Genomic DNA, 16091 nt, shown 5'->3' with positions numbered 1-16091 from the left:
GTTCCTGACTGCGAGGCGTGACACCATGGTTAGCTAGCGTGGGGGAGGGACTACAAACGCTCAAACATACCTGATTAGATGCGGCAGGTGCCACAACATTGTCACATGTGCCCTTGGCACCGTTCACAAGGCATTCTGAAGGCCCTGTGACAGTCACAGGATTTCTGTCCTGGGATAACCTGCTCTCCTCTTGGCGGGGGGAAGCTATGGTCTCTACAGTTGACGAGGAACCTGAGGATTGAGAAGCCAGCAGACCCTGAGACACCAAAGGAGATTGGCTTGTTAGGAGAGAGCAGTCTTTGTTCTGTGGGAAGGCAGCGGCAGGGTCGTGTCCAACATCAAAGGGTCCAGGCTCCTTTGTGCCGGGGCTGCCGCCTGAGATAGCACGCTGAGGAGACAAAGGCCCGTCTGTTAGCGGACTCGGCTCGGCCGGACTCGGAGCGCCGGGCTGCGGGGCGTCACTGCAGCAAATCTCCACCTCCTCGTCAGAGTCGCTGTCCTGGGGATTATCTCCGCAGCTCTTATCAGCAACCCGACTGCTGTCGGTGGCGGAGTCACTTTCCGAATCGCTATCTCCCACCATTTCGTACATGCAATTAGGGCCCGCGCCAGACCTCACAGAGTCAACTCCGTTGGGGAGAGCAGCCCCCTCATCTGTGAGATCACTAAAGTTTCTGGAGTAATTGTTCAAGAATGTTTTACCCACAGGCAAGAGGCAACCGTTATTTCCTGGATCCAAGACAGAGAAATCTAAAACATTGGGTGGAGTTGGAGCCTGAACAGTGCTCTTCTCCTCGTCTGGCAGGCCCCCAGGGCCTGGGCCCACGCTGCGCTCTGAACTCTCATTACTTTGTGCTGTGGAAAGGGCTTGGGAGGGTGCGCTTTTATCACCAGAGGAGCTTAGTTTGGTTATGAAAGCGTCTATATCAGTGACAGGTATTTCCCCGCTGTGGTTTGCTTGGATGGTGGGTTTGGAATTCATCTCTGGCGAGACAATTCCTGGGTTTGTGGAGCCCTTTCTTCCCAGACCGTCATCACTCAGCTCCTGGGGAAGTCTGGGCTTCTCTGCCCTGGAGGATCCATCACAGACCCCTGACATCATCAGGCTGGAGAGGCGATCTACAGCTAGACAGAGAGATTGCGAAAAAGGAGCATTTAGGACAAAAAACATTTTTCATATACATACCGCACCCGTGAACCCTTACTGTATGTATTCAATTACAATGAGAATGGTTTGGTAGCCTCCCTGTAAAGTCCATTTGTTTAGTTTCACATCGGACTGTCAGCAACTTTCCCACACCCCCTTCGTAGTGTAGTACTCATCCAGAGAAAGACTGCTCTGTAATTATCTCTGTAGTGTAGGACTCATCCTGACTTCCTGAGAAAGACTGCTCTCTACAGTAGATATCTCTGTGGTGTAGCACTCATCCTGAGAAAGACTGCTCTCTACAGTACTGTAGGTATCTCTGTGGTGTGAGAAAGACTGGTCTCTACAGTACTGTAGGTATCTCTGTGGTGTGAGAAAGACTGGTCTCTACAGTAGGTATCTCTCTGGTGTAGCACTCATCCTGAGAAAGACTGATCTCTACAGTACTGTAGATATCTCTGTGCTGTGAGAAAGACTGCTCTCTACTGATCTGTGCATGCAGGTTACAGTAGTTAACCTGCTCAATACAGTCACAATATCAGCTGAGGAATGAGTGACAGCATCAGGACAAGATGGACATTAATACTAAAATCATGTGACTGAATCATGTGACTGAATTCACCAATAGAGTGAAGCAGACAAGGAAGTGAGTTCTGGTTAAGAAATCAACATTCCGATGTCTGTGTATTCCCACCGACCGTTTTCCACTGCCCAGTAATACCTATAAAACTCATGGATTTGAAGAATTGGTCATTCGATCCAACGTTAAATGAAAGCTTCTGTAGATTATACCACAAAGTCCTGGTTTTCTGTGCTTCCCAGCAGAAGCAGATCTGTTTTCGATCAAGTGAAATCACCAACGCCGTGGGCGACAGAGTATAAGCCCCTGAGTAGAATGCACTGCGGCGAAATCCAAAAACAGTCGATGTCTGACGAGAAGTCGATACGAACGCCTCCCTTTCTCAGTGAGCTCAGGCGTTGCAGAGCAAAGCTTTATGTAATGACGAGACAATTCTGGATTTAGCTGTAAAAGATCCAAAGGCAGTGATCTTGTATGTATTGAGTATACATACAGAGACAGGCAGACAATGACAGACAAGCAGAAAGACGGAGACAGACAGATGGACAGGGCAAGATACATGGCTGATTTTCATTAGTTAATTTTCAGTATTTTTTTTATTTATTATTACTTTTGTCAGTTTCAAGTTATTTCAATGACCATTATGAGTTTTCATTTCTTAAACGGAAGGGTACCAACAATTTTGTCCACGTCTGTATGTGTGTGTGTGTGTGTGTGTGTGTGTGTTTGTAAAAGTCTAAAGGCTAACTTCATCCTTAGTAACCCAACAAAAAGCAACTCACAGCAACCATACTACAAACCCCTCAAAAACAAAAGCTACACAAATCTAACGCAAAGCAAATCTACTGCTAAGCAAGCTAACAAGCTAACACATGCAGAGGGGCCCGGAGCTGCTAGGGAGCCTACGGTTAGCTACTGGAGGTTAGCTACTGGAGGTTAGCTACTGGAGGTTAGCTACTGGAGTTTAGCTACTGGAGGTTAGCTACTGGAGATTAGCTACTGGAGGTTAGCTACTGGAGGTTAGCTACTGGAGGTTAGCTACTGGAGGTTAGCTACTGGAGGTTAATGAATAGATAGTCACCATGGATACAAAGCCAGCTGCTTGCAGTTCCCATTGAGGAGACGGAGGGCACTGCCAGAAAGGGGAGTGTGCTCCTACGTCTGAGGGGCGTGTGGGGGAGACAGACTGGCCCGTTGAATGACTGCCCAGTCCAGGGTTGTGCTCACAACACAGACATCTTATCTGAATTCCCCTCCAATCAGAGTTTCTCTCACTCGTTGCATATGGATCAGTTTACTTCAAAGGTCATTTGTTGTTAGCGTTAGGAGGTACAAATTGAAGATTATTACAGATTATGCCAATCATCCGAGTGCCCACCAGACATGACGGTGTTCTGGTGAAATGTGCTTCATGTTCACGCTCAAGTGACTTCGGTATCAAAACGTGAGACCGGCTGTCATAGCATGTTATGACGACACATGTTGTCACTGCATGACAGTTAAATAAAGGCGTAGTAGTTTATGTGCAACTTCTCAGTGCTCAGCTCAAGTCAATTCTTAATTCTTGAAACATGACTGAGGTGCCAATACTCATATGCAACTAGTGCAGGTTGATTTCATAAGCCAGTGAAAGCTGGGAGCTGCAAATAGCACACATAGATTCTCCACGAACACCTACTCATCTCAAACTAAACCACTGCTCTCTCTACCGATACAGGGAATCCTAAACTGTCTAAATGAGAAAATCCAATTGAGACGGCTAATAAGCATCTAACCCCGATGTTCCAGAACATGCGATAGGATCTGATGAACGGGTGCGTGGATAATCTGACCCACCTGAGACAGGCCTCTTGATCTCCAGGGTGAGAGTGACCGGAAGGTCATGCATGAGGTCACAGATCTCCTGATAGGTGGAGGAGCACACGGGCGTGTCCCCTATCGCCACAATCTCGTCTCCCACACACATCCTGCCCATGGATTCCTGGAAGGGTGAGGTCATAAAAAGGGGACGGTATTCAGATCAACCGGCCGACTGCAATCGGAAATTCAGATGCCAGCAGTTTCGAAATTGCCACTGTGTTTCGCAGGAACTGCACGTTATAAAAAGTGTATTGTTGGCAGATGAATTGCTCTTGCTGCATCTAAATACAGATGTACTTTGGCATCGAAGATTTCTGGCGTGCAGAGACATTGTTTCAAAATGTGTTCGCGATCAATTACTCACTGGGAACATCGCAAGAGCTTGTGGTTTGAGACTGTTCAAACACTGTTTCACTGCTATATTCCACCGGGTTATTTACACCTCCTTATTACGCAACCCTGTGAGCACGTTCTCCCCAGGGGGGGCGGGGACAGACGGGGGGGGGGGGGGAGGGACAGACGGGAGGGGCAGACAGGGGGGGGGGCAGACCTACCCTCTCCGCAGCGCCTCCGGGCCTCAGGCCGGTGATCAGGACCTTCAGAGGAGAACACTTGATCTCCAGGTCCAACCCGAACGACTCGTCCTCCTCCCTGGTCAGGACCACCGTGTCGATGGTGCAGACCCCCGCCAGCTCGCTGCTCTCCCCCTTCCTGCAGTGCACGTGGGGCGCGGGCCGGCCCGGGGGGGTCGGGGGTGGGGCTGGGCAGGGCTCCTCCCCTTTGGGCTTCTGCTGCGGTACGTTGGGCGCCTCGATGCTCATCATGCTCTTGACGCGGGTGACGGCCTTGTGCTCCAGCTTGGGCGAGCGCTTGGCCTCCAGCTGTCCCCCGGCCTCGCCAGGGTGGTGGGGGTCCTTCTTCACGCCCAGGCTGACTCCGCCCCCCGCCCCGCCCTCGTGGTCGAAGCAGCGGATCGGCATGAAGGGCGACTCGGCGCCCGAGTTCGCCATCGAACGGCCCTCGTCTGACTCCAGGGAGGCGCTGTCGGGCGCGGCGGGCGCCTTGCTGCTCCCGGGTCCACGTAAACCGCCGCCGTCTCGTCTCTCCTCATCCGCCTCCGCGGCCGTAGCGACCCCGGAGTCCTCTTCGGGCAGACGGGCGTCGCCCGAGGCAGTGGTTTTGGCGGACGCCCGGCGGAAGGGCGGGGTGGCGCCCGCGTCCTCGTGGTCGCCGCCGTCGTCGCTGGTCTCGTCGTCGTAGCAGGGGACGCGGCGCTGGCGGAGGAGCGGGCTGCGGACCGAGCCGGGGCTGCCCGCGCTGGGCTGGCGACACGCCTCCTTGCGATGCTGGGTGGCGCCGGGCGACTTGGCGTCGGCTCCGTGGTCGGCGTCCACCCCTGTGCTGGCTGCGTCTTTCAAACCTGCCACCGGGGGCAGCGGAGAGCACAAACACGTTAGGTGACGGCTGAGAAAAGTAGTAGAGTACTTCTGAAAGTACAGTGCCAACATTCAGAATATTAATTGGATTTTCCCTATGTTACTAGAAAGAGCAGTTTCTCAGCTTTCAGGAAGTGTTGGAATTATTTGGATTTTTTAGATATTTTTTAAAAGATTCTTTAGATATTGTTTACATTTTGCCGGTGACACGGTCATATTCTAAGGGCTAAAGGTCGGTTGACCTTTAAGTCGGGGAGGGGGCAGAAAAACACTGAGGATGATGGGTAAAAACAGTAGTTTATGTGAAAGTTGGTTAACGTATGTAGGGTTATGAAAGTATTCCCCTATTACTTTTTAGTTCCAGTTAATTGTAGTCATATGAAGCCGTTCAAGTCTGAGATGACCAGAGGGGCTCGGAGCTCAGGAGGTTGGGGGGTGCAGGACCCCTGTCTTGAGCGAGACACTGAACCCCTAGATCGCTCACGTGTGGGACGGTGGCTCAGTACTGAGGATCTTTGCCTCACAGATAGAAAGTCTCTGGGCCGTTCTGTGTGTTCTGTGTTCTCCCCGTGTTCTCAAGGGTTTCTGCAAGGGTCTCCAAAAGAACCCAGTACGGAAAACATGCAGCAGAACAGATGCTCTTCAGCCAGAACAATTCCCACCAGCGACCACTGAAGACATTTGTGTGTGTATGTGTGTGTGTGTGTGTGTGTGTGTGTGTGTGTGTGTGTGTGTGTGTGTGCTGTCTCGCCCCTCACACACGTGTGTTGTGTGATCACGTGTGGCCAATAAAGACCCTGGAGGTCCAGACTGATCTATTACAGGAGTGAGGACTGACCCTAGGACAGCTGATAGGACATGCATGATCTATTACAGGAGTGAGGACTGACCCTAGGACAGCTGATAGGACATGCATGATCTATTACAGGAGTGAGGACTGACCCTAGGACAGCTGATAGGACATGCAGGAGTGAGGACAGACCCTAGGACAGCTGATAGGACATGCATGATCTATTACAGGAGTGAGGACAGACCCTAGGACAGCTGATAGGACATGCAGGAGTGAGGACTGACCCTAGGACCTAGGACAGCTGATAGGACATGCAGGGACACAGAGGAGGGGGGGGACGGACCATGAGCTGCGCCAGGCGACGCGCTGCAGCTGCGGTGGACGAGCGTGTCGTCGTCGCTGGAGCACATGACCAGGGTCTCGGCCAATAGGGACGCGTGGGCGGGGCCCTCCTGGGAGAAGTACTGAGACAGCTCCGCCTCCGAACTCAGGGACCCCTGCTGCAGAGAGAGAGAGAGAGAGAGAGAGGGAGAGAGAGAGGGAGAGAGAGAGAGAGAGAGAGAGAGAGAGAGAGAGAGAGAGAGAGGGGGAGAAAGGGAGAAAGAGGGAGTGAGAGGGAGAGAGAGAGAGAGAGAGAGAGAGAGAGAGGTAGAGAGAGAGAGAGAGAGAGAGAGAGAAAGGGAGAAAGAGGGAGTGAGAGGGAGAGAGAGAGAGAGGGAGGGAGAGAGAGAGGTAGAGAGAGAGGTAGAGAGAGAGAGAGAGAGAAAGGGAGAAAGAGGGAGTGAGAGGGAGGGAGGGAGAGAGAGGGATATACTGAGTATTGAATCTCTGTGTATGAAATGCGCTATATTAATAAAGAGTGATTTGATTTGCTTGATTGATGACAGCGAGCGACGCGGAGGCAGAGAGGGACATGCTCCTGTGTGACAAGGACACATGGTGTGTAAAGTGGGCGTGTGAGGGCGTGTGAGGGTGTGTGAGGGTGTGTGAGGGTGTGTGAGGGTGTGTGTGAGGGTGTGTGTGAGGGTGTGTGTGAGGGTGTGTGTGAGGGTGTGTGAGGGTGTGTGTGAGGGTGTGTGAGGGTGTGTGAGGGTGTGTGTGAGGGTGTGTGAGGGTGTGTGTGAGGGTGTGAGGGTGTGTGAGGGTGTGTGTGAGGGTGTGTGAGGGTGTGTGAGGGTGTGTGTGAGGGTGTGTGTGAGGGTGCGTGTGAGGGTGTGTGAGGGTGTGTGTGAGGGTGTGTGAGGGTGTGTGTGAGGGTGTGTGTGAGGGTGTGTGTGAGGGTGTGTGAGGGTGTGTGTGAGGGTGTGTGTGAGGGTGCGTGTGAGGGTGTGTGAGGGTGTGTGTGAGGGTGTGTGAGGGTGTGTGTGAGGGTGTGTGAGGGTGTGTGTGAGGGTGTGTGTGAGGGTGTGTGAGGGTGTGTGTGAGGGTGTGTGTGAGGGTGTGTGTGAGGGTGTGTGAGGGTGTGTGTGAGGGTGTGTGTGAGGGTGTGTGTGAGGGTGTGTGAGGGTGTGTGAGGGTGTGTGAGGGTGTGTGTGAGGGTGTGTGTGAGGGTGTGTGAGGGTGTGTGTGAGGGTGTGTGTGAGGGTGTGTGAGGGTGTGTGTGAGGGTGTGTGTGAGGGTGTGTGTGAGGGTGTGTGTGAGGGTGTGAGGGTGTGTGAGGGTGTGTGTGAGGGTGTGTGAGGGTGTGTGTGAGGGTGTGAGGGTGTGTGAGGGTGTGTGAGGGTGTGTGAGGGTGTGTGAGGGTGTGTGAGGGTGTGTGTGAGGGTGTGTGAGGGTGTGTGAGGGTGTGTGTGAGGGTGTGTGAGGGTGTGTGAGGGTGTGTGTGAGGGTGTGAGGGTGTGTGAGGGTGTGTGTGAGGGTGTGTGAGGGTGTGTGAGGGTGTGTGTAAAGTGGGCGTGTGAGGGCGTGTGAGGGTGTGTGAGGGTGTGTGAGGGTGTGTGAGGGTGTGTGTGAGGGTGTGTGTGAGGGTGTGTGTGAGGGTGTGTGTGAGGGTGTGTGAGGGTGTGTGTGAGGGTGTGTGAGGGTGTGTGAGGGTGTGTGTGAGGGTGTGTGAGGGTGTGTGTGAGGGTGTGAGGGTGTGTGAGGGTGTGTGTGAGGGTGTGTGAGGGTGTGTGAGGGTGTGTGTGAGGGTGTGTGTGAGGGTGCGTGTGAGGGTGTGTGAGGGTGTGTGTGAGGGTGTGTGAGGGTGTGTGTGAGGGTGTGTGTGAGGGTGTGTGTGAGGGTGTGTGAGGGTGTGTGTGAGGGTGTGTGTGAGGGTGCGTGTGAGGGTGTGTGAGGGTGTGTGTGAGGGTGTGTGAGGGTGTGTGTGAGGGTGTGTGAGGGTGTGTGTGAGGGTGTGTGTGAGGGTGTGTGAGGGTGTGTGTGAGGGTGTGTGTGAGGGTGTGTGTGAGGGTGTGTGAGGGTGTGTGTGAGGGTGTGTGTGAGGGTGTGTGTGAGGGTGTGTGAGGGTGTGTGAGGGTATGTGAGGGTGTGTGTGAGGGTGTGTGTGAGGGTGTGTGAGGGTGTGTGTGAGGGTGTGTGTGAGGGTGTGTGAGGGTGTGTGTGAGGGTGTGTGTGAGGGTGTGTGTGAGGGTGTGTGAGGGTGTGAGGGTGTGTGAGGGTGTGTGTGAGGGTGTGTGAGGTGTGTGTGAGGGTGTGAGGGTGTGTGAGGGTGTGTGAGGGTGTGTGAGGGTGTGTGAGGGTGTGTGAGGGTGTGTGTGAGGGTGTGTGAGGGTGTGTGAGGTGTGTGTGAGGGTGTGTGAGGGTGTGTGAGGGTGTGTGTGAGGTGTGAGGGTGTGTGAGGGTGTGTGAGGGTGTGTGAGGGTGTGTGTGAGGGTGTGTGAGGGGTGTGTGAGGGTGTGTGAGGTGTGTGTGTGGGTGTGTGGGGGTGGTGTGAGGGTGTGTGTGAGGGTGTGTGTGAGGGTGTGTGAGGGTGTGTGTGAGGGTGTGTGTGAGGGTGTGTGAGGGTGTGTGTGAGGGTGCGTGTGAGGGTGTGTGTGAGGGTGTGTGCGGGTGTGTGTGAGGGTGTGTGTGAGGGTGTGTGCGGGTGTGTGTGAGGGTGTGTGAGGGTGTGTGTGAGGGTGTGTGTGAGGGTGTGTGAGGGTGTGTGAGGGTGTGTGAGGGTGTGTGTGAGGGTGTGTGAGGGTGTGTGTGAGGGTGTGTGAGGGTGTGTGTGAGGGTGCGTGTGAGGGTGTGTGAGGGTGTGTGGGTGTGTGAGGGTGTGTGAGGGTGTGTGTGAGGGTGTGTGTGAGGGTGTGTGAGGGTGTGTGAGGGGTGTGGGGTGTGTGTGAGGGTGTGTGTGAGGGAGTGTGTGAGGTGTGTGTGAGGGTGCGTGTGAGGGTGTGTGAGGGTGTGTGTGAGGGTGTGTGTGAGGGTGTGTGTGAGGGTGTGTGTGAGGTGTGTGAGGGTGTGTGTGAGGGTGCGTGTGAGGGTGTGTGAGGGTGTGTGAGGGTGTGTGAGGGTGTGTGTGAGGGTGCGTGAGGGTGTGTGTGAGGGTGTGTGAGGGTGTGTGTGAGGGTGTGTGAGGGTGTGTGTGAGGGTGTGTGTGAGGGTGTGTGAGGGTGTGTGAGGGTGTGTGTGAGGGTTGAGGGTGTGTGTGAGGGTGTGTGTGAGGGTGTGTGTGAGGGTGTGTGAGGGTGTGTGAGGGTGTGTGAGGGTGTGTGTGAGGGTGTGTGAGGGTGTGTGAGGGTGTGTGTGAGGGTGTGTGTGAGGGTGTGTGAGGGTGTGTGAGGGTGTGTGAGGGTGTGTGAGGGTGTGTGTGAGGGTGTGTGAGGGTGTGTGAGGGTGTGTGAGGGTGTGTGAGGGTGTGTGTGAGGGTGTGTGAGGGTGTGTGAGGGTGTGTGAGGGTGTGTGTGAGGGGGTGTGTGAGGGTGTGTGAGGGTGTGTGAGGGGGTGTGTGAGGGTGTGTGAGGGTGTGTGAGGGGGCGTGTGAGGGTGTGTGTGAGGGTGTGTGAGGGTGTGTGTGAGGGTGTGTGAGGGTGTGTGTGAGGGTGTGTGTGAGGGTGTGTGTGAGGGTGTGTGTGAGGGTGTGTGAGGGTGTGTGAGGGTGTGTGTGAGGGTGTGTGAGGGTGCGTGTGAGGGTGTGTGAGGGTGTGTGTGAGGGTGTGTGAGGGGTGTGTGAGGGTGTGTGTGAGGGTGTGTGAGGGTGTGTGTGAGGGTGTGTGTGAGGGTGTGTGTGAGGGTGTGTGTGAGGGTGTGTGTGAGGGTGTGTGAGGGTGTGTGAGGGTGTGTGAGGGTGTGTGTGAGGGTGTGTGTGAGGGTGTGTGAGGGTGTGTGTGAGGGTGTGTGAGGGTGTGTGAGGGTGCGTGTGAGGGTGTGTGAGGGTGTGTGTGAGGGTGTGTGAGGGTGTGTGAGGGTGTGTGTGAGGGTGTGTGAGGGTGTGTGTGAGGGTGTGTGAGGGTGTGTGAGGGTGTGTGTGAGGGTGTGTGAGGGTGTGTGAGGGTGTCTGTGAGGGTGTGTGAGGGTGTGTGTGAGGGTGTGTGAGGGTGTGTGTGAGGGTGTGTGAGGGTGTGTGTGAGGGTGTGTGAGGGTGTGTGTGAGGGTGTGTGTGAGGGTGTGTGAGGGTGTGTGTGAGGGTGTGTGTGAGGGTGTGTGTGAGGGTGTGTGAGGGTGTGTGTGAGGGTGTGTGAGGGTGTGTGAGGGTGTGTGTGAGGGTGTGTGTGAGGGTGTGTGTGAGGGTGCGTGTGAGGGTGTGTGAGGGTGCGTGTGAGGGTGTGTGAGGGTGTGTGTGAGGTTGTGTGTGAGGGTGTGTGTGAGGGTGTGTGAGGGTGCGTGTGAGGGTGTGTGAGGGTGTGTGTGAGGGTGTGTGAGGGTGTGTGTGAGGGTGTGTGTGAGGGTGTGTGTGAGGGTGTGTGTGAGGGTGTGTGTGAGGGTGTGTGAGGGTGTGTGTGAGGGTGTGTGTGAGGGTGTGTGTGAGGGTGTGTGTGAGGGTGTGTGTGAGGGTGTGTGAGGGTGTGTGTGTGAGGGTGTGTGAGGGTGTGTGAGGGTGTGTGTGAGGGTGTGTGAGGGTGTGCTCACTCGGCTGGCGGGCTCCAGGAACCTCTTCATGGTCCAGCTCAGTCCGGGCGAGCCCTCCCCCTGCTTGGGCTTCACCGTGGGGGACGGGCTCTTGGATGGGAGGCCTGCACACAGGTCAAAGGTCACCACAACATGTCAGCACTCGGGTCATGGAAGGGAGGTTTTATTTGAAAAGAAAAAAAAGGGATATTATGAGGGTTTACAAGTGAGAATAGTTTGTAACTTGGAAAGTTTGGTCAGAAATAGATACAGCGTGGTCTCTCATGGTGGGTAAATACATCTCCCCATGGTCTTGATACAAGACAGATGTTCTCAAAATCAGAAAGCATCAATCATGCTTGAATAACTGATGATTAAAACTGTCATTGCAGCGTTGACACAGCTCTGTAGCCTGACCTGGCCTGACCTGGCCTGACCCTAACCCTAACCCTAACCCAGAGAGAGACAGAGAGAGAGACAGAGAGAGAGACCTGGCCTGGCCCAGAGAGAGACAGAGAGAGAGACATGGAGGGACTCAGACCTGGCCTGGACCCAGAGAGAGACAGAGACAGAGACATGGAGAGACTCAGACCTGGCCTGGACCCAGAGAGAGACAGAGAGAGAGACAGAGAGAGAGACCTGGCCTGGACCCAGAGAGAGACAGAGAGAGAGACATGGAGGGACTCAGACCTGGCCTGGCCCAGAGAGAGACAGAGAGAGAGACCTGGCCTGGACCCAGAGAGAGACAGAGACATGGAGGGACTCAGACCTAGCGTGTGTGAGGACGGTCCTTCCTTGGTCATGCTGTCCCTGTGCGTGGACCGAGCGATCACGTCGTCCATCTCCTGCTCCGACATCTATGAGGGGGGGGGGGGGGGGGGGACAGAGGGGAAGAGCATTCAGGATACGGTCGGCACCTGAGGATCACCACCTCCCGCTGAGCTGGCACGTTATAACCACCAGGGGGCACTGGACTCAAGCTGCTGCCTAATGACACAGACGCTGACTGAGACACCGTCAATACCACAATACAACTGTACATTTAGGCTTCCCCACAGAACTAAACAAACCCCTATTAGGTGGACTTGTTCCCGTTCCCACAGTATTGACACTGAGCCTTGACTAGTGACTCTGGAGGTGACTCAACCTGTAGTAGTAGTAGCAGCACGTCTGCACAGTGGCCTGTTATATCTGCCATGCTGGCACAATGTAGGCTTGCTAAGGAATGTGCCTGCTGTTATTTTCACTCTTAAATATATGTATGTCTGTATATGTTGTATCTATTGTAAATTTGTATTAGTCTGGATTGTGTTATTTTGTTGTCTTTTGATGCTGTAACAGAGCCATTTCCCCAAGGGGATCAATAAAGTACTATTACTACTGCTGCTGCTACTACTACTGTACTACTATTACTATTCCTACTACTACTACAACTACTACAGTACTACTACTGCTGCTGCTACTACTACTACTACTACTACTACTACCACTATTACTACTATTACTACTGTTCTACTACTACTACTACTACTACTATTACTATTCCTACTACTACTACAGTACTACTACTACTACTACTACTATTACTACTACTACTACTACTACTACTACTACTACTACTACTACTACTACTACCACTACTACTACTACTACTACTACTACTACTACCACTACTACTACTAGTACTACTACTACTACCACTACTACTACAGTACTACTACTGCTGCTGCTGCTACTACTACCACTACTACTACTACTACTACTACAACTACTACAACTATCATTATTATTACTAATGTACTACTACTACTACTACTACTACTTCTACTACTATTACTACTACTACTACTACTACTACTACTACTACTACTACCACTACTACTACTACTACTACTACTACTACTACCACTACTACTACCACTACTACTACTACTACTACTACTACCACTACTACTACTACTACTACTACTACCACTACTACCACTACTACCACTACTACTACTACTACTACCACTACTACTACTACTACTACCATTACTACACTACTACTACTACTACTATTATTACCAATGTACTACTACTACTACTACTACTACTACTATTATTACCAATGTACTACTACTACTACTACTACTACTACTACAACCACTACAGTACTACTACTATTGAAGTATGAACTGCTGTAGTAATGTAGGCCTTACAGTCGTTTCAAATCGATTAACATACTGTACTGTACCTAATCACTTCATCTTCAGCGTATAATGCGCCGGTTACATTTCCCAAAACAAAGGGCATTAGTGCTGTAATTGGCGTGAGTGCAGCCGGGGTAGTTAGTGAGCTGTTGATGGCTGTGTTGCGTTTGCCTGCTCTCAACTGGAGCGTTCAGAGCTGCTCTGGCGTTCTCAGCGCTGTGGATGTGTTTATAGCGCTGGCCTGAGAAACATTATCCTGCTTTGATGGTGCAGCTTGAAGCGTTTGGCGAGCCCGGGGGTTCACTCCCTCTCCTGGCCCAGACCCACTTCCTACGCATGAGATCACTCCCGCTCCGCTCCCGTCAGCTGACTAGCCCAGCCAATCAGGAGGGAGATCGCTAGCTCTCGCTGGCGTCCCACTTTGCTGTTTACTCATGAGATCCGAGCTAGAAGTTACCAAACCACGGTCATCATCAGTAATCAGATCAACCGAAATCCAGCCGTGTCCGGCCAATCACAGCTGGGCCCTTTCCCAGGTAGAACGATGGACCATCGGCCAATCACAGCTGGGCCCTTTCCCAGGTAGAACGATGGACCATCGGCCAATCACAGCTGGGCCCTTTCCCAGGTAGAACGATGGACCATCGGCCAGTAATTTAACAATGTGCACCTCCAGCTACTGGTTGTTTTTTTTTGTTTTTAAAGATATTTTTTAGGGCTTTTCATCTTTAATGTTATAGGACAGTGTAGAGAGACAGGAAGTGTGGGAGAGAGAGAGGGGGAGGAAGTGTGGGAGAGAGAGAGGGGGAGAACATGCGGCACAGGACCCGAGCCGGGAATCAAACCCTGGTCCACCGCGCGAAGGACTAGCCTTCATATGTGCGCACCTTACCCGGTGAGCTACCGGGGCGCCCCGACCTACTGGTTTCTTCATGTGTGAACGTGTCTGGTGACACTTCATGACCCCATAGTGTCATGATACGACAATGGGATAACTCCTAAACACGCCCGGTCTGAACACACCCGGTCTGAACACGCCCGGTCTGAACACGCCCGGTCTGAACACGCCCGGTCTGAACACGCCCGGTCTGAACACGCCCGGTCTGAACACGCCAGGTCTGAACACGCCCGGTCTGAACACGCCCGGTCTGAACACACCCGGTCTGAACACACCCGGTCTGAACACGCCCGGTCTGAACACGCCAGGTCTGAACACACCCGGTCTGAACACGCCAGGTCTGAACACGCCCGGTCTGAACACACGCCCGGTCTGAACACACCAGGTCTGAACACGCCCGGTCTGAACACACCCGGTCTGAACACGCCCGGTCTGAACACGCCCGGTCTGAACACGCCCGGTCTGAACACGCCCGGTCTGAACACGCCCGGTCTGAACACGCCCGGTCTGAACACGCCCAGTCTGAACACGCCCGGTCTGAACACGCCTGGTCTGAACACGCCCGGTCTGAACACGCCCGGTCTGACTCACCGGTCTGGGAGCTTCACCGACATGTCAGTCACAACCCAAACACTGTAGGGGCAAACTCCCTGAATATCAGGTTGAGCTCAGATGTAAGGGACTTTTTATGTGCCTACAGGGAAATACATACTTTTCATTGCCAAGTAAAGCTAATATTACATTTCCTGTCTGGGCTATTCTGTCGGAGTTGGATTTCAAAGGTGGGACTTAGTCGGAGCCGTCTGGTTGCGACACACTGAAAGTGTGTGAGATTCCTTGGTGGCGGATCCGAGGACGGAGCTCCAAGTGTTTGGAAAATAATCACAAAGCAGACTTGGACTGTCACAAGGACACGTCTGGGGGTTTGACAAGAGGGAACGTTCCTAGCCAAGAACTTTAACCCCCCCCCCCCCTCCTCCTCCTCCTCTCTCTCTCTCCCTCGGTCTCTTTCCATACCTCCATCTCCCAGTCCCTTCCACTCTTCCTCCTCTCTCTCTCTCCCTCGGTCTCTTTCCATACCTCCATCTCCCAGTCCCTTCCACTCTTCCTCCTCTCTCTCTCTCCCTCCCTCTCTTTCCATACCTCCATCTCCCAGTCCCTTCCACTCTTCCTCCTCTCTCTCTCTCCCTCCCTCTCTTTCCATACCTCCATCTCCCAGTCCCTTCCATTCTTCCTCCATCGCTCTTGTTTTGGCAGATTTATTTACCCCCAGAGTGAAGTTCCTGACCTTTCTAACACCCCTGTCAAACATAAAGTGGTACGTTCCTCGGAAACCACAAGCCCCGCCCTCTCCCTCATGGTTCATTAACAGCAGAGATGGTTTATGGCGACGATGTGACGAGTCAGCGTATTCTACCCACAATCCTCTCTGAGCCCCAGAGCCCAGTTCCGTCTGGGTTCACCATGTGGAGTGAAGCCATGAGCGCCGGCAGGAATGCGCTCTTATTTTTCAGGGGGCGGGGCTCTGGGTGATTGACAGGGGTAATGAGCCCGTTAGCAGGTGGAGGGGAGGAGCTGTGGAGGCCGGGAGAGGGAGAGGATCTGGGGAAGAGTTACGGCTGTGTTGGTTGGTCTGAGAGGAAGGAGACGTGGGTTTGAGGGATTGTGTGTGTGTGTGTGTGTGTGTGCGTGTGTGTGTGTGAGTGTGTGTGCGTGTGCGTGTGTGTGTGTGTGTGCGTGTGCGTGTGTGTGCGTGTGTGTGCGTGTGTGTGTGTGTGTATGTGTGTGTGTGTGTGTGTGTGTCTTGCCTTGGCGTTGGGGTGTCGGCTGATGATGAGGCTGACGGGCCCGGGTCCACACTCGCTCAGGATGGCGTAGGCCTCGCTCAGCGCCACATGACGCAGACTCACAGACTCCACCTCCAGAACCTGGTCTCCACGGCTACAGAGAGGACGCACACACACACACACACACCGCCACGCACACACACACACAAACACACACCCACGCATACAAACACACACACAAACACACACCCACGCACACACACCGCCACACATACACACACAAACACACACACACAGATCCACACACATACATAGAAACACACACACACACATCACAGTAAGTATTAGCCCACACATTACAGGACTCCTCAGAGAAGTGTTGATGAGCAACAGCTGACCACACACACACACACACACGTCCATCATG

General features: G+C 53.4%; 1 protein-coding gene across 1 annotated transcript in view; it reads right to left on the bottom strand.

The window, feature by feature from the left end:
* Window positions 1-16091, bottom strand: part of pdzd2 (PDZ domain containing 2) — a gene marked incomplete at both ends in the record, with an annotated part of 108832 nt that overhangs the window by 7206 nt on the left and 85535 nt on the right. Inside the window, 7 exons of the mRNA XM_084439581.1 lie at window positions 71-1125; window positions 3564-3708; window positions 4142-5007; window positions 6157-6313; window positions 10809-10912; window positions 11557-11644; window positions 15686-15818. Coding sequence (XP_084295707.1) covers window positions 71-1125; window positions 3564-3708; window positions 4142-5007; window positions 6157-6313; window positions 10809-10912; window positions 11557-11644; window positions 15686-15818 — 2548 coding nt within the window. The remainder of the gene's footprint in view (window positions 1-70; window positions 1126-3563; window positions 3709-4141; window positions 5008-6156; window positions 6314-10808; window positions 10913-11556; window positions 11645-15685; window positions 15819-16091) is intronic.

This window comes from Borostomias antarcticus (assembly GCF_949987555.1).
Source record: "Borostomias antarcticus genome assembly, chromosome: 6".
NCBI lineage: Eukaryota > Metazoa > Chordata > Actinopteri > Stomiiformes > Stomiidae > Borostomias > Borostomias antarcticus.
The sequence above is the reverse complement of the archived record's forward strand: the minus strand, read 5'-3'. Positions and strand labels throughout refer to the sequence as shown.